General features: G+C 45.2%; 1 protein-coding gene across 1 annotated transcript; it reads left to right on the forward strand.

Annotated features, from left to right (window-relative positions):
- Nucleotides 1-2: 2 nt before the first annotated feature.
- WDR3 (WD repeat domain 3) lies at nt 3-24,695 on the forward strand. The gene is made up of 26 exons (XM_030451309.1): nt 3-365; nt 2,479-2,688; nt 3,036-3,154; nt 4,837-4,915; nt 5,267-5,362; nt 5,902-6,012; nt 6,974-7,075; nt 7,197-7,294; nt 8,166-8,261; nt 8,820-9,050; nt 9,853-9,946; nt 10,326-10,427; nt 13,387-13,472; nt 13,927-14,062; nt 14,753-14,809; nt 15,483-15,583; nt 15,734-15,845; nt 15,961-16,095; nt 17,735-17,785; nt 18,409-18,474; nt 19,299-19,391; nt 19,948-19,995; nt 21,760-21,803; nt 22,282-22,410; nt 23,162-23,255; nt 23,829-24,695. The coding sequence occupies exons 1-26, from the start codon at nt 195-197 to the stop codon at nt 23,982-23,984; spliced, it is 2,817 nt and encodes a 938-aa protein (XP_030307169.1). The 5' UTR covers nt 3-194; the 3' UTR covers nt 23,985-24,695.
- The last annotated feature ends 289 nt before the right edge of the window (nt 24,696-24,984 follow it).

Raw genomic sequence — 24,984 nt, forward strand, 5'->3', positions numbered from 1 at the left:
TGCCCGGACACCGGCTTCAGCGCGTCACTTCCGCCGGGACAATCGTCTCTCCTCCCGTTACTTCCTGTCTCGCGGCACGTGCGGACGGTCACCTCAGCGCCGTCGCCCCCGTTGGTGCCGCTCCCCTTCCCGTTGCCCTTCCCGTTCCTCTTTCCCCAACCCCCTTTTCGGCCCCGGTTCCCCCGCCGCCCGCCATGGGCCTCACCCGGCAGTACCTGCGGTACGGTCCCGCCGCCCTCTTCGGGCTGGTGGGCAGCGCTAGGGGCAACGCGGCCTTCGTGGCGTTTCGCGGCGACCGCGGCCGCTGCGTGGCTGTGCCGGCCTGCGAACACGTCTTCGTGTGGGATACGCGGAAAGGAGAGAAGGTGAGAGAGAGCGGGGCCCTCCCCGGGTCGGCGGTGGCGGCTGATGAAGGCCGGGGGGGAGTGAAGGGTAAGGGTACGGTGCTTTATGGGCCTTGTGGAGCCTCCGCAGCTGCTTCGGCCTTTGCTGTAGGTTCGTGTGTGGTGTCGAGTCAGCAGCTCTTGGTGTGTACCTTGGTTGAGTCTCACCAGCGGTTCCTTGGAGGTTTTTCTGTTGTCCCTCGGTTAGGGAGGAGGGATTGCTGCATCGGTGAGGGGCAGGCTGTGCCCTGTGAGCCCGCCAAGGAGCAGCACGGTGCGAAGGTTCTGGGATGAAGCTGGGAGGTTGTGGAGTTTGTTTTTGGCTGTGCAACGGGGCTTCCCTCGTGAAAGTTGTGTCCCGTAAGGGGGTTAGTGAGCTGTAGCTTTGAGGGCTTTGCTACATAGAGTCATAGAATAATTCTAATTGGAAAAGGCCTTTAAGATCATTGACTCTTGGGCTAATAGGGACTTTATGAAGTTCAGCATAGAAAAATGCAAGGTCTTGCACCTGGGAACACGTAACCCCAGAGTGCAGTTCAGACTGGGTTTTGTTTGGCTAGGGAACAGCTTTGTGGAAAGGGACCTGGGGGTCTTGGTGGACAACAAGCTCAGCATGAGCAAAGAGCATGCTGCAGCAGTAAAGAAAGCCACAGGACGCTGGGCTGCATCAGCAAGGGCATCACCAACAGAGACAAAGAAGTCACCATCCTACTCTATTTGGCACTTGTCAGACCACACCCAGAATATTGCATACAGTTTTGTCCCCAGTGTACAAAAAGGTTGCAGACAGGCTGGAGAGGGTCCAGAGAAGAGCCATGAAGATGATCAGAGGACTAGAGCAGCTGCCATGTGAGGAGAGGCTGAGAAGACTGGGTCTGTTCATCCTTGAGAAGAGCAGACTTAGGGGAGACCTTATTACAGTGTTCCTGTACTTAAAGGGCAGCTACAAAGAAGATGAAGATTCTCTATTTACAAGGAATCACATGGGCAAGACAAAGGGCAATGGCACAAGTTGCTCCTGGGGAGATTCCATTTGAATACAAGAGGAAAATTTTTCTCTATGAGAACAGTCAGACATTGGAGTTGTCTCCCAGGGGAAGTGGTGAATTCCCCCACTTCAGAAAGTTTTAAGTCTTAGTTTGACAGGGTGCTGAGACATCTCATGAAAACAATAAAATTAGAAGGGTTGGACCAGATGATCCTTGAGGTCCCTTCCAACCTGACATTCTGTGATTTGGTGAAGTCCAACTGTTAACCCAGCCCTGCCAAGTCCACTACTAAACCATGTTCCTAAGCACCACGTCTACATGTCTTTTGAATATCTCCAGGAATGGTAATAACCAGTTCCCTAAAGTGCCTGAAAACCCTTTTGGTGAAGGAATTTTTCCTAATATCCAATGTAAACCTTCCCTGGCACAACATATGGCCATTTCACCTTGTCCTGTCAGTTTTTACCTGGGAAAAGATACCAACACCCCTGTCCATACCGCCTCCTTTCAGGTAGTTTTACTGAGCATTCAGGTCTGCCCTCAGCCTCCTTTTCTCCAGACTAAGCAGTCTCACAGGACTTGTGAGCCTTCACCAGATTTGTTGCCCGTCATCTTTTCTGACATGAGATTTGGAAATGATTGTAAGTGCTACTGTCCACTGCAAAATGAATTCAGGATTTGCTTTACCTGGAGTCACCTGGAGTGGTGACTGCCAGTATGTTTTGGAGAGGTTTTTATCATTCTCAGGCAACTCTGCCCTTCACAGGAGAAAGGCCAAGTGAGAGATAATGAGTCATCAGGCAGCTTTCAGATTTTACTGTCAGAAATTTGGACTTCTGTGTTCCCAGCCTCATTCTGCATCTGTTTCCTGTTTGATTAAGAAATCATTTCTAGCTGTTCTCTGCCCTGCAAAATGGGGTTAATAATACAGTATTCAACGCAGGAAGCCAAAAAAACCCACAAAAACAAACTTCTGAAGTGGCAGAAATGCTTAGTTTGAAGTTCAGTAGAATATGTTTTTTCTGCTGTGTCAGTATCTGTTCTGATACGCCATTTATCAACATTATTCATGTTGATAATTGTGTTTTGTCTCCTGAAAATTGCAGGTTCTTATCCTTAAGGGTCTGAAGCAGGAGGTCAGTTGCCTCTGTCCCTCTCCAGATGGGTTGCACTTGGCTGTGGGGTATGAAGATGGATCAATCCGTGTCTTCAGCCTCCTAAGTGGAGAAGCAAACATCACTTTCAATGGACACAAGACTGCAGTAACAGCCCTGCAGTATGACCATCTGGGTGGCCGGCTGGTATCTGGCTCAAAGGTGAGGGTTACATATCTGGAGGATAGCCCTTTCATAGAGATGCTCCATGGAGAAGGCTGACCTGCACCAGAATGTTTGGTATTTTATCTGAGGTTTGTATTTTAACTGAGTTATATGGCCTCTGCCTATGGCCAGAGGGTGGCAGTGAGATGAGTTAGGACTACAAGACAGTGATGGAGTTGGGGAGCCCAGGACTGGGAGAGCAGCAGAAGCTGCAGGGAAGGTGTGTGGAGCTGTTAACTAAAAGTGTGGAAACTTGTGAGGTCAGGAATAGCAGAAGGCAGAGAAGAGGTAGGCATTTTGCAGAGACAAGTGCCAGTCTCTTGGACATCTTCTGTCTGTTCCAGGATACAGATGTCATTGTGTGGGATGTCATCAATGAGAGTGGTTTGTACCGGCTGAGAGGACACAAGGATGCTGTCACTCAAGTCCTGTTCTTGAAGGAGAAGAACCTGTTGGTCACCAGGTGAGCCAGACTAAGTGTAAGGTCCATCAGGAGAGTAGCCATGGTTTTACTTGCAATTTAGTCATCCCCGGTGCTACAGCCATTTGTGTTTTCCTCTCAACTCATGTCTCAGACCCATGAGCATTTTAGAGTATGATTTTGTCCCATCCATGTATCTGACAAGTCTGATGTCTGAATCCAAGGGTGGTAAGTGGAACTGGAATGGCTGTCCTGAGAAATAGGGTTTGGACAAGCCTCGCTTGCTGGTAAATATAGCAACATAGAATTAATGTAACAAGAATTAGTGATAGTATGTTCATTATGTATATAACTGGTTTTACTGTATATCTTAAGGAATTAAGCAGACTTTTGTATGTGTACTTCACATATCAGTGTGACAGAAAAATTGTTTCCTAGTAAGCTGTAATTGTAAGAATTAATTCAAAGTTGATGGGGGTTTTTTTTAGTTGTTTTTTAGCTATTCAGCATGAAGGGCTAGTTGACAGTATCCCTTTAATAATAAACAGTTGAGGGAAGATACTCAAATATCAGTCAGTAATCTTTATTAATGCATCTAATAGCTTAACAGAAAAATACATGCAATCAGCTTGGTGTAGAGTTAGAAGAAGTTTCTTTTTGTTTTTTTTGTGTCAAATGGAAAAAAATATTTCATTGGTTTGGTAGATTATGCCTGTTTCTTAATGCAATTTCAAGTCTTTGCAAGGTCAGCTTTAAAAATGCTTAATTCTCTCTTAATTCTCTCAGGAGCTACATTAAGACAAGGAATTCCTCTTTCTTTTTTTTTTTTTCTGTTAAATTAACAGAGTCCAGGTGTTACTTTGTTTTTCTGGAGATGCAAAGTTTTGCTTCCATATGTTAGTTTCTTTTTTCGGCCTAAGCAGCTAATTGCAGTCCTTTGAATAAAGAATTTTTAGTGATATTTTCATGTCAAATTTACAAGTACTTTAGGATCCTGTGTAACAAAGGAGATGGACTAACAATGGGTATCAATAGCTATTTTTAAAAAAAATCTTGATCATAGCAATGGAACAAGTTTTATATTTTGGTTTAGTTGAAACTTATCAAGGAAAATAGGCTCTAACAAACTTACCAAAATAAAGGATGTATTACTTGTTGTAGGGTGTACCTAAATAATCTGTATAAGTGTTCAAATTATTTTTTTTTGGATGCTCTTGTAGTTCTGAGGTAGCATAATATAATCAGAAATGTGTATTCAAGGAGATCCAGTGTTTCAGGAGCTTTGAAGGACTGAAACTAACTGCCTGTTAGGATTAGCAGCTCCAGGTCACTGCTCAGAGTAAAGGCATCTACTTTTCTCATGGCATGTTTTGTCCACAGGGTTGAGAATGTGGAGGGAGGGTTTAGAGGTAGCTTTAGAATTGATCAGCAGTTTGTGCTTATTGTTCCCACCCTAAGTTAAAGAATATTGTTCTCATGCTGTGTGACACGGGGCCTTAAAGGAGAAGGAAGCAGTTTTCAGTGATGTGCTGTAAACCTTTTTGCAATACCTTTGTACTGCTTTACTTTATTCTTGTGTATCTTGCAAAATTCAGTGTTCGAGCAGCTGCTGTGTGGTATGTTGTGGCGTGTTGTGGCATGCTGTAGATTTTTTTTGTTTTGTTTTGTTTCTATGACTTTTCTAAATCTTTCCGTGTGTCCTGAATTTTTGTTCTTTGTTCCAGTGGCAAAGATACGTTGGTGAAATGGTGGGATCTGGACACCCAGCACTGCTTCAAAACTCTGGTTGGACACCGTACTGAGGTAAAGTGGATATGTAGGGAGCTGTTGGGGTGGAGGGGCTTTGGATTACATGTAATGGCTCATTTTGTGCTTTCCCTGCTATCAGGGAAACACAGGAGTTGTAAGCTGACAGTGTGATGTGTTTTGCTTGTCAGTAACATTTTAGGGATGAGCAGGTGAGAAACTTCCAAACTTTACAAGACCACCAACATGCAGTAGGTGGCAATTCCAATACAAGATGTCCCCAGAGGAGGTCCTGGCTAGATCCGGTCTTTTCTTGATTGCAATTTAAATAAATAAATTGAAGATGCTCTGCTGTTGTGATAATTAAAGGAGCCATAAACCAATTCCTCACATTGTGCCTCTGTACAGGTTTGGGGGATGGTTTTAATATCTGAAGAGAAACGTCTGGTCACTGGGAGTGCTGACAGTGAGCTGCGAGTCTGGGATATTACTTACATCCAGGAGGTAAGATATTCCCTCTGTAGTCTCTCACGGTCTTGCCAGATTCCTTGGCTTTGGGCAAAGATGGGACTGCAACCAGAATGTTCTGGGAATCGGAGCCAAAGCAATGTCTTTGCTGTCTGAGGGGCCAGAAGCTGCTCTTGGGATAGATTTTGCTGGTTTTTTTCTGTATTTTGAGCTTTTAAGTGAAGCTGTGGGTACTCCAGAACAAGATTTCCAGAGCACGTCAGATCTTCCTGCCCTCTGGCTTACATGTAGAAGCTGTGAGCATTTCCAGAACAAGATTTATGGAATGTGTCAGGTCTTCCTGCCTTCTGGCTTGCATCTAGAGAAGACAGTCATGTGGGTGGATGATAAGCAGGGGAGGACATGTAGTGTTTGGTGACTACAGGCATGCTGTAGGCCACTTAATTGCATTTCACAGAACACATGTTCCTCTAGGAAAATGAAGTGTGAAACAGACACCAGAACACCTTAGCTCTTGGTGCCTTATAGTACTCTTTAGGTTGGTTTTTTTTTTTTCTTTTTTTGTCCATGAACAGGGAAAAGACCCTGATGAACCAGAATCCAAGAAAAGCAAAGGGTCTTCACCTGGAACAGAAGAAAACACTGAAGAGGATGAGATGCTAGAGTTGGATGAGCATCCTGAGGAAGTAAGCTCAGTTTTGCATGCTTTCTGTGTGATGGGGTATCTGAACACATCTGCATGGTACTGCTTTGCAGAGGCAGCAGAAGTTTTAAAGTCTCTTGTGCATTGCGTCTGTGTATTGGGTTTATACCCTGAGTGTCATAATTACCTTGTTAGGGAAAATGTGGTAATTCTTGTCTTGATTTCTAGCATGTTGCTGCTTTAGCTGCCTGTGAAACATCCAGAGTACATAGGTTGAAATATATACACGTTACTCTCCACTGAAAGCTTTTTCTTTGCCTTCTGTTTGGGGAGGACTAGCAAATAGTTAAAATTTGACCCTATGCTAACAAAACTTTTTCGTCAAACAACACAAGAATAGAATAATAGCTTGTTGGCCACTGCTGAGTTCAGTGATGATGTTCAGCTTTGCAGGTCAGTAGCAGAAGCTGAGTGGTCTGAGTTGCACTATACCAAAATCTTGTGCTGCTGTTGGAGACTTGATTGAATCTGACTATCCAGTGGAACTTTCTGGGGTTCTCCTCAGATTTTGGGATGCTTGTAGTTATGATAGATACCTGACTTTGTTTAATACTTTTCCAACTTTCTCTCCAGTGGATTTCTTTCCCTTCAGTCATCAAGTTAGGAGTCTGTTCTTGCCTTCTTTGCCTCTTCTGACAGATGAACTCAGCTGTGCTATCTTTGTAGCTCTGTCTCTTAAATGACTGGTTTTCCAATAACACTAAGTTATTTTTCCACTGAGACTGTCCATTAATATTTCCAGCTAAGATGCAACAGAATGTAATAAAGTCATAGCTCACACAAATGCTTTTGTCCCTAGATTATGCTTGCTAGCTGTTCTGCTGGGCCCCTGCAGATTCATTTCCCCTTTTTCTCCTCTTGATGTCCCTTGCCAGTAGGTTTCTGAGTTTATTTGAGATTGCTTGACCTCTCAGACCAAAGTTCTTTTCCTTCTTTCCCTGCAGCGCCTTTTAAAGTGCAGCAAAGTTGGATCCATCATGCGGGAAGGGAGAGACCGGGTAGTTACTCTTGCCACTGACCAAACAGGCAAGATTTTGGCCTGCCATGTAAGTAGTGTGGAGGTGCTCTGCTATTGAACTGTATAGGAGACTGTTTGAGACCCTGGGTTATTTCTCTAAGGGCCAGCCAGGGATTTGTGTGCCTGTGACTTTACTTGCTCATCTCTAGGGAACAGATGCTGTTCTGGAAGTGTTCTCTGTCCTTTCCAAAGAGGAAATCCAAAAGAAATTGGAAAAGAAAATGAAGAAAGCAAAGAAAAAAAACAAGTAAGCAGTCTTGGATGTATATAGATGCTGTCTGTGTCTAGAGCCATGTTAGAAACCCCCTTCAGCAGTATGGCACAGTGGTTGAACTCCAAGCTCTGTTGGGGCTGGCTGTTTTATTTTGGGGGCACTGTTGCTGTGCATCCTTGGTGCTTGTCTAAAGCAACATTTCTCTGCTTCCAGGGACCAAGAAAATGCCTTTGTTTCTGAGTCATCCCCTTGCAAAAAAAGCTAGTGTATGCAAAGAAATAGGCATAAAATGAATTTTTCTGAGCTGCTCACTTCTGTCTGTCATTCATATTTACAATGCTTACTGCATCAAATAAAAGTCTTGATAGGATACACAGAAATGAGAGTTTCACCTGAAAAGTCAGAGTGACTCTGATACCTCATCTACTATTCTGCTGCCTAGCAGGCACAGATACAGGTGAGAGCTTTATTAATGTTTATTTTGTGCTGAGTGCCTCAATATCCTGGTCTGGCTCCAGGGTAGAAACTCAGGCACAGAGCACATAAATCTGGAGATGCATTTTGGCAATGACTGAGGTCTTTAAATGAGTGGTAGCAGATGAGCAAAAGCTGATTTCCCACTGAAACACCTTTTGTTGTCTGTTTTGTCTCCATCTTTCTAACATGACTTGTTCAAGTGCTTTGGCTCCAGAGGAGGTTGCCTTTTTTTAGTTTATCACTTTATTAATCTATATACCAGCATGAACTTCATTGTGTCACCCTGTTCTGAAATGTAGTCATCACTTTTGGAAAAGAGAGGGTTTTTTTCAGCAGGCTGTGTTTTTTTGTGTGTTACTCTCTGTGTGTTAGTTTGTTTTGGCATAGCTGGGTTATTTGACTCTCCTGCATGATCTGACATTTCTAGACAGAACTCTGAAGAGGAACGTGAAAGAATTGTGGAGCTGAGCTTGCAGGAGGAGATTCACCGGGTCACTAGCATCAAAGCTTCTTCTAAAATCAAGTGAGTGGAAAGCCTGTTGTGGAGGCTGAGCTGTGGTAATGCAGCTGCTTGTGGACAGCTCTGCACAGCTCAGTACAGGGAAAGTTGGAAGAATTTCCCTTAACATCTGCTAATCTTGGAGCTGGGGAGGGGCTCACCATGATTATCAAGCACTGGAATGGGCTGACCACAGAGGTGGTAGAGTCACCATCCCCAAATGTAAAATATGTAAAATATCCCCCAAGCAGTAAAATATGTAATAAAAATTATATAGATGCAGTGCTTAGGGATTTGGTTCAGCAGTGGGGTAAAGAGCTAGGTTAGTAGAGTTAGGTTAAAGGTTGGACAGGATGATCTTGCAGGTTTTTTTCAAACTGAACAATTCTATGATCTCCAGTCCATTCACAGCTCTTCCACAAGTGGTCCCCTATGTGCACACCTCTGCGGCTTAGTGTGCTCTTGGCTTTGGGATCCCTCCATCTAATATCATCTTTCTCAGATGTTCTTGATATTTGACCATTTCCTGCATTTTCAAGTTGTTGCCCCTTTGTACAGCTGTGATTTTGTCTAATCAAACAGGTCATTTGACTCGATTCTCTCTCCAAAAGGAGAGCTGAAGATTGTACTGCTGCTCCAGAACAACGTAATTGAGACGTACAACCTGAACCTGTCAGCACAAGCCCCACAGGCTGTCCGTGCATCCAGGATAACCATTGGAGGCCACCGTAGTGATGTCAGGACATTGGCTTTTAGCTCTGACAACATTGCCATTCTCTCAGCAGCTGCAGAGTCTGTAAAGATTTGGAACAGGTACTACAGTCCAGTTGTGTCTATGTGTGTCAGTCTGCCAGAACTCAAGGGATGCTGTGTTCAGAGGAGCAGTGATAAGAGGGTATGATGGAGAAATATAAAATGCTAAGTGAAGTAAAGGAAATGAATAGAAAGCTATTTGACTTTCTTTGTTATGGAAACTGAGCAGCACTAGAGCTAGAACAGCATGATAAACTCATGGAGTTTGAGGCTGTAAAACAGTACTGAGCCTAAGTTTATGGCGGGGGTGCAAAGACTAACCTGTAAACACAAAGGCTGTATGTAGCAGTCTAATATAGATTGTATTTTTTTGTTGGGGTCTTTTTTACTAACAGGTGCTGTTATCCTAAACTAGCTACTCCCTATTCTTTAGGGAACATGGCTTTCTTGGCATCTTCTCTGAAGGATCTGGTGTTAGACTGAGTAGGCAGCTGTTTTGCTCTGGAATGTTGCCCCAGTGTTTCCTGAGTGGTGCCGATTCCAAGCTCTGTTTCCTTTGAGTGTGCTGTCTTGTATTCCCCTCCTGTCCTGGATGACAGTAATTGCTGTTGGGAAACAGGAGCTTTGTCCTTGCTTGGAACATCAATAAATTGTAATGGTGAACTACGTAACTGCATGTTTTGATGAAAAATACTCTTAGCAGTAATACTGGATAGCATTTGGGTCATAGGATGGGGGCGGTGTATCTTCTGGCCCCAGCTGACCAGTTGGTTGTGGACAGAGACTACTGTGATATGTGTCTCACTTAGTGGGTCAGATTCTGTGTGTGATAAGAGGGTTTGGGCTCTGCCTTTCCCCACAGATCCACCCTGCAGTGCATCCGAACGATGGACTGTGAGTACGCGCTCTGCTCGCTCTTTGTCCCAGGAGACCGTCAGGTCATTGTTGGCACCAAGGTAAATAGGGTCCTTTCTGTGCTTCAGGCTGCCCAGGTCTGAAAATGTTCTGAAAATGCCACTAAGGCAGCTTTACAGAAAATTGATGCACTGTGTCTTCTCATCTGTAGCACTCTGTTTCAGCTGTAAAAACCTCTCTGCCGGTCAGGTTCCTCTCTGTTCCCAAACTCTGTGTAGTTCCTGTGGCTTGAACTGGATGGCTTGAGAGAGCTGTGGGAAGTGCCTGATGGAGAACAGGAGTTTGGCCATCTGTATGCAACAGCCATCTAATGAAGCTGACTGCTCAGAGGATGCGTGGCAGGAGTGCTTTTCTGCTAGGAGTTATCATGTGTCGTGACAGTAGATGGGCTGATAAGTTCTCTGTGATGTGTCTCCACAGACAGGGAAGCTGCAACTGTTTGACCTGGCTTCTGGAAGTTTGATGGAGACAGTCAGTGCTCATGATGGGGCAGTGTGGTCCATTGCACTTTCACCAGACCAGGTAACTCAGCCACCCTTCTAAGCATCATCTGCTGAACATCTTTTCCTGTAGCTTCTGTTTGGAGTGCTGTGTTTGTACTACTGATGGGAGCATGAGAACCCCTTATCCTGGGAGCTAGAGGATGCAGTTAGTAGCATCTAAGAGCTTTAACTGTGGATACATACAGAGCTTGATGAATAATCTAGGAAGTTGTGTGGCATATGGCAGTGAGTCTTTGGGCTGGATGGGGCCATCCCCATCACCTCATCTGGCTTCTGCATGGTTGAAAACACTTGGACTTCCCTTGTGTTTATTTGTGTGTGCAGCAGTAAAGACCTTGTGGATGTGTTCCATCTGTTATGAGAGCTTCTGCCCCTCATAACCTGCTGCTGTGGCTGATTATCCTCTGTAGTGGAACAAAGCAATCAGACGCCTCTGATTACCGAGAAGTGGGTGTGAGCCGGTATCAAATCCACCTGTGCCCAATCAGGACAGGCCCCCTATTGAGCATGTGCAAGGCCAGGGGGCCAATAAAAGGTGAGGCTCACACCCACCGAGTAGCTCACTCTTGGGCTAGTCACAAGAGAGGCTGGTAGCTCATCGAGCCACGGTCCGATCTTGCTAGTTCCACTACATAAGTGATAGACTGAGAGCACAACTCTCAAGTCTATACTGCTACACCTACTCAGACCTTGAGGCACTGATCCCTGAAGAAAGATTCGTCTTGCTACAATCCTCCTTGTTGAATTTGCTGCTTGTCTGCTTGCTTAAAGATCTCGTGATCATAATGATGTTTTTGCTTTGTGTAGCACTCTTCTTGAGTGACCACATCACCCTCCCTATCTGCTGGCCATTACACTGTCCCTGCAGGATCTATTCTTCAGGCTCTTAATTGTTCATGTGGTACTTCTAAATTTACTGAGAGTCTTTTTTTTTCTGACTGGTGGTCCCAGGATCTGGGTGCACTGTGTGATAGGAATTATGCAGCAGTGATTTTTCAACCCATCCAAGCACTTAAGTAGCTCTTCTGGCAATAGCTCTGCAGTGAGAACTGCAAATTATTCAGATAATAATCAACTGTGTTCCTCAAAGCCCATTTTGGGACACTGCTTTGCAGAAGGCATATAGGTGGAGCTTAGATTCTTGCTTCCTAACTTAAAAATTAATGTTTTGGTTCTGTGTAGGCATCCTTTTTTTTGCAGATAGATTGAGCAGATCTGAAATTTTATAGACACATTTACCTGTTTATTTTCCTAGTAATCTATAAAATCTAAGTGCCATAGTGTTGAGTTACCAAGTATCTCTAATTTTACATCAAGCTTTGGAACCTCTTAGCTGGCCTTTAATCCAGGGAGGATGTACTCTATTGAACTTTATTATCCTAGTTTTTTAATGCAAATATTTTAACGCATAAAGCCAACTGTTCTAAACAACAGCTTTAATCTTAAGGAAGAGGATCCATGCCCATCAAATTAATTTTCCATAGGCTTTTGTAGTGGAACAAAACAATCAGACGCCTCTGATTACCGAGAAGTGGGTGTGAGCCGGTATCAAATCCACCTGTGCCCAATCAGGGCAGGCCCCCTATTGAGCATGTGCAAGACCAGGGGGCCAATAAAAGGTGAGGCTCACACCCACCGAGTAGCTCACTCTTGGGCTAGTCACAAGAGAGGCTGGTAGCTCATCGAGCCACAGTCCGATCTTGCTAGTTCCACTACGTGAGTGATAGACTTAGAGCACAACTCTCAAAGTCTATACTGCTACACCTACTCAGACCTTGAGGCACCGATCCCTGAAGAAAGATTCGTCCTGCTACAGGCTTTTTTCCCTGTATGTGGTTTACTTTTAGTTTCATGGAAACTGTAATCAATGTTACTTCTTGTTGACCATGCTGTCAGTTACCTTCTCTGCCTGTTTACTGTGTCTGAATTACAGTGTTAAATTTGCTTCTTCCTCAACCTGCCTCAGTGTTTCTGAGAATGGATGTTGACAACTTAGGGAGTACCTATTTCTGCTCTATAAAAGTCTTGGATTTGGGGGGATATAACCCATTTATCTGCAAATGTTCGATGTGGGTAGCTGCTTTTGGAAAGCCATGTAAGCATTTGGAGCATTTTTTCATCACTGTCTTGTAATGGGTTTGTGGTATGTTGCATTCCCCTGAGCACAACAGATGAGAAATATTTACTGAACCCATGTTTACTGAGCATTGCTATTTAATAGTTCTCATACTTCCCTCTAGAAATAGGTCAATACTGCTGAGAAGATTATATTTTGTTGATGTTCCCATTTTACACTTACGCAGTCACACAGCCTACCCACCCTGGCTGTTGAAATCTATTTGTGCCTTTTACTCCTTGTGTCAGTTTTTCTCTATTACCACAGTTCAGTTTCATACTGGTTTCTGTCAATTTCCACTTTCTGTTTGTTGTGTATATGTTTCTTATTTTTCTTATGTTGTCATGTTGCACTAGAAACTGGAGTGTTTTTTACTTCCTGAGATTCATTCACCCTACAGATTAAAACATATGGGACAAGTTTTGCCTCTGTTCTTAATGTAAAAGAGTAATGCTTAACTGTCCTTCCTTTAGGAGTGTGCTTGTGTAGTGGTGGTGAGGTGTGTGTGATCCAGTAACAGTGAGAGCATCAGCTTGCCCACAGAACACAAGCACATCATTACCTACAGCTGAGATGACTGCTTTTGGTCCTGAAGTTTCAGCTCGTGTCTTGATTTACATTTGAAAACTTTGTCTTAGACTTCTCTGGCAGAGCTTTTGCAATTGTTGTTGCGCAGCCAAAAGGTAGTGAATGCATGCTTCAAACAGACCAGGTGCTCCTAGTGGTGTCCACATAATCATGAATACTGTAGGAATGTGGGACACTTCAAAAACCAACCCATGGTCTGACAATTCCTTGTGTGGAATTTCTCTGGGTTATAGAAAAACTGGTTTCACAGTAATTTTTTTGTTTTCCCCTGCAGCGTGGCTTTGTGACAGGAGGTGCTGATAAATGCGTCAAGTTCTGGGAGTTTGAGCTTGTGAAGGATGAGAGCAGTGTTCAGAAAAGGTGAGAAAACTTTCTAGACTACGTTCATCTGTAGTATCCATTGTTGTTAATGGATGCTTTGGCCTTTGCTGTGCACTTTAAGAAGTAATCATGACATGTATGTGGGACACAATGTGGAAGAGTGTCAGGTCAGCACTACTCTTTGAAGGTCTGAGCTTTAGCTGGGGAAGGGAACTTGCCACATTCTCATCCCTTGTGTGTGTGTCACTTTTGCTTCTAATCACAGGGTGGGCCCCCAGATCATTAAGCAGTAAATTTAGCAGTGAATTTCATCAACCTGCAATGCCTTGCTTATTTACAGTCCTGTCTTGTTCAAGGCATTATGAGGAATGAGATCCTACATGTTAGAATTGCTTTCCCAGGGTGCAATATAGGAGTTGTATTCATACCTCTTCCCAGTTTGTTTGTTTAGGATAACAATCTTTTTTTTTTTTTTTCCTCACTTTGCTGCCAGGCTCTCCATGAAGCATGTGCGTGTTTTGCAGCTGGATGAAGATGTTCTCTGCGTGAGGTACAGCCCCAACCAGAAGCTGCTGGCTGTCTCCTTACTGGACTGCACTGTTAAGATTTTCTATACTGACACTCTGAAGGTGCATGACTAAATGGGCTGTGAGGCTGTGCAGAGGGTGGTGTCACTGTAGCCTGAAAGATCAGGAGTATGCAGGAGGTGTCTGTTTATTGTGGGACACCAGTAAGAATCAAGGAGATACCATGCATCCCACTTCAGGTGCCTGTTGATGAGCAAGCCTAACAGAACCATGGCTGGGCCACACTGGGGAGAAGATTCACTTTCCATCTGGAAAGTGTTGTGAACCTGCAGGTGGCAAGGTTCACTCTAAACCCTGCAGACATGATGGTACTCTAGAGTTGTGTGGCACTGTAAGGTCACACATGGCATTCCATAAATAATAGCAGAGGCAAAGCCTGGGGGAGTAGAATCTTCCTGGTGAGCAGTGTGTGATGGTTTTGTGAGTTGTGTATTAGCATGTGAATGTTAGGGGATGACAAAAAACAGACCAGCAATGACAGGGAAAGAAAAACAGAGAGAAACTCCATAGGTGGTAGTGGTTAGCACCAGATTTAGCTTGTTTGGGCACTTCCACCCTCCTCTCAGTTCTGCCATCGTGGTTCTGCTCTGGCAGTTTTCAGGGCAAGAATCAAAGTGAGGAAATGCTAGAAAGACAGAAGTCCCCAGAAAGAGCAGAAGTACCTTGGAGCTTGAGATTTTTGCACATCTCTACTCAGCATATCTTAACTGAGACATTTTTCCTCTGCTTCAGTTCTTCCTTTCTCTGTATGGACACAAGCTGCCAGTGCTGTGTATGGACATCTGCTCTGTAAGTACCCCTGGGGCTGTGTGTTAGGTGGTGTGTCGTGGTGATATGTATGAGAGCAAGAACCTCTGCCAACAGCAAGACCTCTAGGATAATGCTTTTTTGTTACCTGCTTGCTTCTGACTTAGCAATTTCTTGATGTAATACAGCAAACCCCTCCTTATCCTGGAGGTCTTTGTTTGCTGGGAGGGGTCATAGGGTAGTGGTCATCACAGCACTGGCCAGGGCATTTTGTGAGCAAGTGAAAATCAAAATGCTGAGGTGGTTCCTTCCACCTCTCTTAAGAGATACAGCCTGCTTTCTGCTAAAGTTACTCTGTGAGATGAGCCTGAATTCTTTGTTAATTGGAGCAGAAAGCAGGTGCTGAGGTGGAGCAGCCTCTTGATATCTGTTCATTCTTGGGCTGTATCTTGCTCTGGAGTGTCAGTGGTTGGAAGCCAAAAAAGCCAAGATGTATCTAAGGTCTTAAACGCCTGCAGAGGTTCAGAAAAGAGTCAGGGTCCTGTCAGTGGGCTGTGTCAGTACCAAAGGTGTGGGCCACCCTGGTGAAAGGAGGTGGAGGGATCAGGAGGGCAGGAGCCAGGTATTTGTCTACTCAGCACTGCTTATTCACTGGTTCAGCAGCAGTTCCTCCTGGGACAGCTGCCCATACCCTCCTCTCTTCATCACTCTATAGGATGGGACTCTAATTGCAACTGGCTCTGCTGACAGGAATGTGAAGATTTGGGGCTTGGATTTTGGGGACTGTCACCGCTCTCTCTTTGCTCATGATGACAGGTCAGTCAAATCCCACAGCATCTCTGGGCTGTGGGCTGTTTTATCTCCCTAGAGGTTGTGATCCATCAATAACCCTGTTGTCCAGCATAGAGTGGGGGGATGTCTAGAGTCTTCTCCAGATGGGTAAATTTGAGCCTTTTCCCTTTACAGTGTGATGTATCTGCAGTTTGTGGCAAAATCCCATCTCTTCTTCACAGCTGGGAAGGACAGCAAAATTAAACAGTGGGATGCAGATAAATTTGAGCACATCCAGACGCTGGAGGTAGGAAGTTTTGGAGACTCTTAAAAAGAAGCATTATTCCTACATGAGCAGCGTTTCCCTTGGGGGCTGGGAGCTGGGTGGGGTTCATGAGTTACCTCTTCTGTCTACTGTGCAGGGACATCACCAGGAGGTATGGTGTTTGGCACTCAGTCCCAATGGAGACTACGTGGTGTCAGCATCTCATGACAAGTCTCTGCGCCTCTGGGAAAGGACAAGGGAGCCACTTGTTTTGGAAGAGGAAAGGGAGATGGTGAGAGTCACATCCTTCCTCCCAAACAACTTCCAGACCTGTTTTCTCTCCAGCAGGCAAATTTCTCATTTTTCATTGTAGACAAGTCTGGCTCCACACTTGGTAGACTTTCTCCTGAGTATAACTGCAGCCTGGTGTTAAGGTGCCCAGGGCTGACTGACAGCTTTTCCATGATGTGATGGTAGCTGTCAGTTGTTTGGAGACAGCACTACAGATGTAGCAGGTGCTTGCCTGTCTGTACTGTGTTGCAGGTGACTGGCTAACTTGCTGTCTGCTTTGCTTCTCTCTTGCTTTCTCCACTTTCTTCTATAGCTGTGGTTTTCTACAGGTCTGTTGACTCCTGTCATTGGCCTTCTCTTGTTCTCCTGTGCTCCTTTCAACTCTAGTGTGCTTTGGAGACAGTTCAGCAGATGACTCCTGTTAAATGCAGTTTGTCTTGGCTTCCCTGTTTCCAACCATGAGAGCTCTGTTCTATCTTGGTAGCAGACCCCAGAGCTCAGAGGTGCTGGAATTAGCCCCCTACACTCCATTCGGGCATGTATTGTGAGGAATCACAGACTAAAGGACTTCAATAGGAAGGAAAGTGGGGGAGTCTCTAGTCTAACCCAGAATCACACAGATTCATCCAGGTTGCAAAGGACCTCTGAGATCATCAAGTCCAACCCTTGATCCACTGCCACCACGGTTACCAGACCATGGCACTGAGTGCCACATCAGTCTCTTCTTAAAAACCTCCAGGAATGGAGAATCCACCACCTCCCTGGGCAGCCTCGTTGCTTGCTGCAGGATAACCTTAAAGCTGTATCAGTCTGCTTAGAGACTTTTCTTTGATACATGAGCATCTCCAAGGAAGGAGGATATCCAGCCTAACTGAGCACCTGTCCCAGTGCTGAACCACCCTTGGGTTTGGCAGATGCATTTGTTTCATGTATCCAATTGGAAATTTCTTTGGAACAATATGGGACTCTGGTCTTTTTTGCGTATCCCTCAGAAAAGTCTGGGTCTGTCTTTCCTTAAATCAGTGGGGGAAGAGTCCCACCCTCTCTGTAGACAGCCGAGGTGACCCATCAGCAGCATCTTGATGTCCAGTAGTTGTTGTGCTAGGAATGATGGTGCCAAAAGGAGACACAGACACTTTTCTTTTTCCAGATGCCAGAAAACTGTGTTTTGGGTGAAGCTTGAGTAACAAGGTGGGCATGAATACATCAGTAGTGAATTACACACTGATGGGGCCCTATTCATCTTGAGAGGTGCCATGCAGGAGGCTTTTTCGTCCTACAGGCTAGGACAACCCTAGAATTTCACCAGGCTTGTTTCTTAGGTGCTGTGTGCCAGGTGGAGCCTCTGGTGCTGTTGTCACTGTCTTAGCTTGGTGGGCTGTCTGCAGGCTGCTCCTGCATCCAGAGCAGAGACCTTGATTTCCTTCTGTCTGGAAGATTGCAGAGTTCTCCATGGGGTTGGGACCAGGGTCAGGTGGGCATTTTAGTCTGGCATCATTGATCTCTGCTGATTTGTCCTGGTTCTGCAATGGGCTGCATGAAGCTGCAGAGTCCCTTGCTTACCCAGTCTGGACAAGACTTGTAACCCTGCTTGCTGCCTGCTGATCTGTGTTAATGTGTTGTGTTCTCATCCACTGTAGCAACGAGAAGCTGAGTACGAAGAGAGTGTGGCAAAGGAGGAGCAGCCTGTGGTGAGTTGCAGTGTCTGTCTGTGTCCATCTGACTGTACAGAGCCTGGAATAACTATTTCTGTAAGAGACATGGGAGGGGTGTCAGAGAGGGCTCATAATTTTCTTGCTTTGAGGAGAACAGTGTGCTGCTGAAGCTGTGGTTACCCCATGATGGAGTTGGCTGTGGTACTTCATACAGAGAACTCGAGGAGTGTGTAGCTTCCCAAACTGCTGCTCAGTAGCTGTGGATGCTGGAACTTTACTGTGCTGTTCCCTTTCCTATCTCTCTGGTTCAGGTCCACACCAGCTCTGTACTGAGGCTGGGATGCCTTCTGACAGCAGCTTCCAGATCCATGTGGTGCAGGGGGGTGGGAAAGCTTGAACCCTCTTGCTCAGATGCTTGGGTTGTGTTGCTGAGGGTTTTGACACTGATGGGGTCACTCAGTCTCTGTTGGCAGAACAAGAGCTGTAGTTTTTTGCTTCCCAGAGCTCAGTGTTCACATGGTTCCTCTGTTCCTGAGGAATCCTGTCTTCCCCCAGATAAATGAGCAGTTTTCCTTAGTATGGACTGGGGTAAAGATGCAGGAGGTGCCAACGTGTGTCAGCTGCAGGAGCAGAGAGTTGCAAAACTCTGTATTTTGTAGGTGGCTGGAGAAACACAAGGAGAGACAGGGCTGGCAGGAAAGAAGACAATTGAAACCATCAAAGCGGTAAGATTGTGTTGGTCCTTTCAGCACTGCTTTCTGCCTTATCAATCTCTCAAAGGAAATGGGGCTGTCATGGGGTTGGAGCGTCAGTTTGAAGGGGAGTAGTCTGTGCTGTCACATGAGGACAAAACTGCCTCTCCTGGAAGAGCAGCCTGTCCTACTCCATGGCTAACAGGGAGGGGTCTGACTCTGAAGACACACCCAGCAGAAAGTGCCTCCTCCTGAGATCTCCAGTGAATGAGGTATAAGATTCCTGTAGGTATTCAGGCTGCAGATTTCTCTGTCATGTATGGGACAGATGGGGTTGCTCTTGCCTTTTGGGATCTCCAGCCCAAACAAGCACAAGACAGCTGGGAAGTTCTCTAGATATCAGGTTCTCCCCTTGAAGTGCTGCCCAGTCCTGTTAGACATCTGTTGCAGGTGGAATTAAGTTGCAGTGCCTGAGGTGGGAGGTGTACTTGGAAGGTGTGGTGTGTGTTATTTCATGGCCACAGATTTTCAACTTGTAAATACAGTGAAAATCCTTAATCTGAATACTCAAAATGGCCTGACCCTGCCTCATGCCTCCAAGGGGTACTGCTTCTTGGGGGTACAGTTCAACGTCAAGGCAAGGATTGAAGCTTCAGCAGAGAGCACCTAGGGCAGTGGGTGGAGTGTGAATTGTGTTTGACATCTTCAGGACATGATTGATGTGCTCAGAGTAGTGGTGAAGATGTCCTGTGGTGCTCTGTGTTGGCCCCTCTGCTTCCCCCCCCCTCTTTTTGTGCAGTGGGACTTGAGCTTTGCTTTGGCTTGTCTGGTGTCACTGATGTTCTTGTGCTGCACAGGCCGAGCGGATCATGGAGGCTATTGAGCTGTACAGAGAAGAGATGGCAAAACTGACAGAGCACAAGGCTATATGTAAAGCTGCAGGAAAAGAGGTAAAAGACTGAGGAATGTACCAGTCCCAAGGTCTGTGGGTGTATTCTTCCAGCTCTGTCATCTGGGTGTAAAGGCTCAGTGTACAGTTAAAATGAGGACAGCTGGGCATAGAAAAGATGTGCTGAAATCTTTTGGAGATCAACACGACACTGTGTCCTGGGGCACAGTTAGTGGTGTATTCTTTCCAACAATATTTATGTTTAAAGCCATAGTAGGATGAAAGGTTTGTCCCTGGGAGAGCATGCTGCTGCAAATTCATCCTAAAGCCTATTCTTTGCCTTCACTTTCACACTCCTTGCAAAATAAGGGGCTGTTATAAAAGTGGGAAAAGTGACAAGAAGTGGAAGAAAATTGATACATCATGCATATTTGATAATGAGATTGTCTTCTGGCTGCAAACGAGGCTTTCAGTGATGTTCTGGGGAGTCTGGGGGTGTGGGAAGTGCAGGAAGACATTTGGTAAAACCTCTCTTCTACTGTGGCTTAAAGTTTTCTCTGGGAATACACATTTTTACACACACGCCTGCCTCATTCTAGATCATTCTGTGTCTCCAGGTTCCCTTTCCTGTCAATCCCATCCTCCATGCCTATGGAAATATCACAGTAAGTGGAATGCTAAGGCCACAGGTGGTGGGCCATTCTAACCTCGTTGATTTGATGGCTGAACTGGAGGGGGGGTTTGCTGTTGGGGAGGAGGACTACTTACTACAACTTGAAATGAAAACAGGACTTTTGCTGGCGCAAAGGGAACACAGTTTGGGGTTTTTGTGGTGGTACTTCTCAAGTACCTTACAATGAGCTTGTGGTTTACAGTATTCTCCAAAATATGGGAAAGCTACTTCAAACCTTCCCTGTGCCTAAGAGCACACCCTCCTGCTGCCAGGAGGGTGCAGTTGCCATGCTATGGTATAGTTTGGAACAGTTGTGCTATCTTACACAAAATAGCTGAGCACCTACTGGAATGTGTCACTGAGAACCACATGATATCTGTGAGCTCTTAGCCAGAACCATTCCCTCCCTCTGCAAGTACAGGCATGTTTAATTGCAAGTTGAATAGATGGAGCTGGGGTGAATAAAATCTTAGGGCTTAGTAGTTAGCAATTTCTTTGGAGGTGGGTGGTGTTCGAATCTCACTGTACAAAGAAGGGAATTTGAACCCATTTCCAAAGTCCTGGAAGAATGTGCTAGTCCAAGTGCTAGGCTGCTGAGTAAAAATATGGATGCAAGTTATGACATGTCCTGTTATGTGACCATGGTGAGAACTTGGTATGTCAGACCTTGAAGAAAAACCCTTCATGCACTGACAGTCACTTATCCTCTTTCTTGGGAGACTCTGCTTGTCCCAGCATACCTACTGTATTTTCTTGGCTCATGAAGCAGGATCTGGAAGTGCATGAAGGCTCCCTGACCCTAAATGACTGCCTGTGCAGCTTCAACCCCAGAGAAGCAACTCTGAGCAAGGCAGGGCTGTGTTGTAGCTGTCCAGATTTATTTCAGCAGTTACTGATTCTGTACTGATTCTGATCCTAAAGAACTGACATTGAGAAAATTCTGTATATGGTATTTTAATGTCCAGGTGTTGCATGCTAGAGCTGGTGACTGTACCCATTAGTGCCATACTAGTGCACAACTAGTTTTGATAAACTCTTGAGAATTTATGACTATACAGAATAGTCATAAATGAATTTGACAAAAAATATGTACACTACTCTGGTTAGTTTTGAGTTTTCCTGGTTTATTCCCATATATACTCCTACACTCTTTTTGTATTTACCCTTCTAACCACCTCTAATCACCTTAAAAGAGCCCTTCTGTCCCTTCTTCCATGATTATAGGTGTATTTAATTATAAGATGAATGGACTGAACAGAAGTGGATGAAAACCTGTGATTTACTACTCAGGCACTTTTCTTTGCCAGTTCCCAGCTCTGCTCTGTTCTGCATCTGCCAAAACTTTCAGCAAATAAACAGGAGGAGCAGGAATTAAGTATTTAGGAGATGAGTTTGCATGAGGTTTTTTATTTGTAATTTGCCTGTCTCACCAAGCTTTTTATTCAGTTTTTACAAGATTCATTGATCACAATAGGAGATGACTTAGCTGGTTGGATATAAATTAGACTTTTTACATTATTCTTCACCATTTTAGAGTATTCTGAGAAGGCTGTGCTCATGTTTTGTGGAGGGAGAACCTCTCACACTGTCAGCTGATTGCAGCTGAAGGGGTTTCCTCTTTCTTATATTCAGCTTGCTTAGCCTATCTCATAAGACACGACTGCATGTTTTAAACTGGGTGGCATGGACCTTGAGGCACATGTTTGTCCTGGTATGTTTCTCAATATGCAGAGCTGGTATCTTTCCTCTGTTACAGCCCTCTGCGTATGTGCTAGAAGTTTTCAAGAAGGTCAAGTCAAGGTGAGTCCCAGGAGCCTTATTGCCATACAGGTTTTTGGCTAAGTATTGGATTTTTGGGCCCAGGACTGGCTGGGGTCCTGGAATGATCTCTTGTGCTGGGTACGGGCAGTGCTGGGGAGCTGGGAAATTAGTGTTCCTGGAAGTGTCTTTTGGAGCATGCATGGAATTAGGCAGTGAATATTGTTTCTTCCATGGGGGGTGCTGAATGGAGCCTGTGTATATGTTTGCACATGTGTGTGAACAGCAGCTTGGGGGTGCTGAGGAGGGAAGTTTGTGTGCTTGCTCCCTGTGCCAGAAATATGTCTGCTGGCCTGGGCTATAGTCTGTGCCGATGCACTCTGCTTTGTGGGCAGTCACAGACCAGCAGTGAGGAATGTTTAGCACAGTTTTTGTACCAGAACCTATGTATACAAAAGTGTTTTCTGCTCATCTGTGTCAGTGTAGTGTCTGAGACTCTGCCTCTTTACTTTCTCCTCAGTGAGCTGGAAGAGTCTCTCCTTGTGCTGCCCTTCTCCTATGTCCCTGACCTGCTCAGACTCTTCAATGAATATATTCACCTGGGCTCAGACATTGAACTCGTGTGCCGAGCTCTCCTCTTCCTGCTCAAGTGAGTTTTTTATCTGCTAAGCGTGGCTTAGCTGCTGTTGCTGTCCAGAATCTGGACCCAAGGAAGTTCCAACAGGACTCAGGTCAGTAGTGGAACAGCCAGTTGGTCTGGTCCCCCTTGTGCTGCTGTGTGTCACAAACTCACTTTGTGCCAGATACATGAACACAGAGGTGCTGTTTGCTCCTGTGCTGTGAGTCAGTGCTTTGGGACAGCAAAGATGACATTGTTTGAATGCCTGTAGTGTAAGAGTGTGGGGAGAAATTGGGTTTTTTCATTTGTCTCTGGGTCTGAAGCTCTTGGGAAGCATCCTTGGGAATAAAGACATGGTCTTTGCAGGAGGTAAGGAATCACTGCAGAGTGCATAAGATGGTGGGTGGGAGTGTGTTGCTTGGGTGCAGTGTCAGCATGCCCAGATGGGTTGGCTGGTCCTGGTCCCCAGAATCTTATTGGTATGACAGAGTCTGCATCCAGGCTGAAATGGCACTGTTGACTGGCACAGTGTCACTGTAGAGCCCATGTCCTCCAAGGGTGTCTCAGGGAGACCTTGCCTGTGAACTACTGTTGTGGTAAAGAGAAGCTTCAGATAAAAGCTTTCCAGATAAATCTGCCCATATCTGTTATATAAGGCTGGTCTGGGGAGGCCCAATTTAAGAAAAATTCTATGTCCAGAACATACAGAGACTTGGGAGAGGGGCTTTCTGATGTTTCTAAGAACAATGCTGCAATACATCACTGTCTGCTTTGTTTCCAGGATACACTTCGGGCAGATCACAAGCAACCACATGCTGGTGACAGTGATAGAAAATCTGAAGAAAACCACAATCTCCAGAGTCAGTGAGACACGGGTAGGTGTTGCAGCCTTCCTGTTCTGGAATAACAGGATGGGCCAATGTCTGAGAGTGTGTGTTGTCTGTGGGTATCCAGTGAGAAAGTTGGATGGAGGTTTCAGCCTAAAGGCAGCCTTCTCATTATGTTCTTCCTGACATGAGACTACCCAGTGAGGAGCCTGTGCTCATCATGCTCCCTCTCTCATTTACCTTTGGTTTTCTTTCGTGTCTGTATTTGGGGTTTGGCTTGCTGGTTTCTAAACATGTAGGAGGTAAAGAAACTCATTTCTCATGGGCTTTTCTATGGGCTACCAATCTTGCCAATAACACAAACTGTGAGTCTTCCCAGAGGCAGCTTCAGTTGCCTGCCAGCAACTTGTCTTTCACAAAATACCAGTGGATCACAGCTGCTCTGTTAAGAGTGCAGGACCTACTGTTCACCTACTTAGCTGAAGTTTACTTTAAATAATGTTGCTTTATTTCATGTCTTGCTTTCATCATTTCTTAGCAGAGGGTGTCCAGTGCAGGACCCTCTGCCCCCTAACAAGGTTGAGATGTGCCCCAAAAAGTGTTTCTGATCTTTCTCCACAGGATGTACTGGGATTCAATATGGCAGGGCTCCAGTACCTGAAGAGGGAGATTGAGGCCAAGGATGAGGTGACATTTTTTGCTGATGCTACTGACCGTTTTGAGGAAAAAAAGAGGAAGAGGAAGAAGAAAGAGAAGATGGTTCTTGGAATGGTCTAACATTTGCTGCCCAAGACCCGGAGCACCTGGAGGTGGTCATGTAACCTCAGTACTGGCCATGGAAGTGTTCTCATGGCTGGACACCTGTGATGATATCCAGTGACTGGGGTAAAGTCTGTCCCCTTCCCGTGTGGTGTAACCTGGCACATAACCCCAACTCAGAGTGGTTGTCTCTGAGATGAACTCTCGTCACCTGCTGCACGTGTTTGCTTTTGAACTATTTCTGAGGTGGCTGTTGAAGGTCCATGCTTTTCGTCCAGCAGAATGCCCATTAGAAATGGATTTGATTTCTCCTGTAGGAAAGGTCAGCTCATTCTGGCAGTGCTTTAACTGAATGGAGTGAATCCAGCACATGGACTGCTCATGGGACCATGGACTGCTTCCCCAGGCAAGGCAGCTGGCAAAATTTTATCCTGTTTTGACACCTGCTGGTGGTTTGTGGCAGTGCTTTAGAGCCTCTGGGCAAAGCGCTGTGACTTCTGCCAAGGTATGAAAACTTCATCTACAGCAACTTGCTTTTTAGTGGGACTGGGAAAAAGTTATTTAAGGCATATTTATATATGCTTTATGAGACAACTTTGTTCATGGACTTTAGTCCTGATATTTTTTTCTAGTAAAGCCTCAACTGCCTTGCCCTGTGTGTCAGTTTTCAAAGGGTTTTTTCCTCCAGAGAATAAAATCTGTGGGAGCAAATGAAAGATCTACTGTTCAGGATTGTGCTGTTCTGTGAGTTGACAGACTGAGTGTGAGAAGCATGGGTGTTTAGTGTCCTTGCTCCAGTTTTCAGAAATGGCACAGAATTGTTGCAATGTTGTACTTGTCCTATATCAGGTAAAATGATTTATTTTCACAGCAGGCGCAGTGGGACAGGATAAAGTGAGCTGTTGGTAAGTGATTAGCTCACAGGACTCTTGGACTCTTTTACCAGGAGTCACAGGTTTGGTGGAACTGGCAAGGGCTGCTTCTGGGTACTCTTGTCACCTGTTAGATTTGGGAAGTC

The sequence above is a fragment of the Calypte anna genome, chromosome 1 (genome assembly GCF_003957555.1).
Source record: "Calypte anna isolate BGI_N300 chromosome 1, bCalAnn1_v1.p, whole genome shotgun sequence".
NCBI classification, from domain to species: Eukaryota; Metazoa; Chordata; class Aves; order Apodiformes; family Trochilidae; genus Calypte; species Calypte anna.

What these genes read in the sequence shown, in the direction of transcription:
- WDR3 (XM_030451309.1), top strand. Translation starts at nt 195, where the DNA reads ATGGGCCTCACCCGGCAGTACCTGCGGTACGGTCCCGCCGCCCTCTTC. An exon ending in GGCTGGTATCTGGCTCAAAG is followed by an intron (nt 2,689 to 3,035) that starts GTGAGGGTTACA and finishes TGTCTGTTCCAG; the next exon opens with GATACAGATGTCATTGTGTG. An exon ending in TGGAAGAGGAAAGGGAGATG is followed by an intron (nt 16,096 to 17,734) that starts GTGAGAGTCACA and finishes CATCCACTGTAG; the next exon opens with CAACGAGAAGCTGAGTACGA.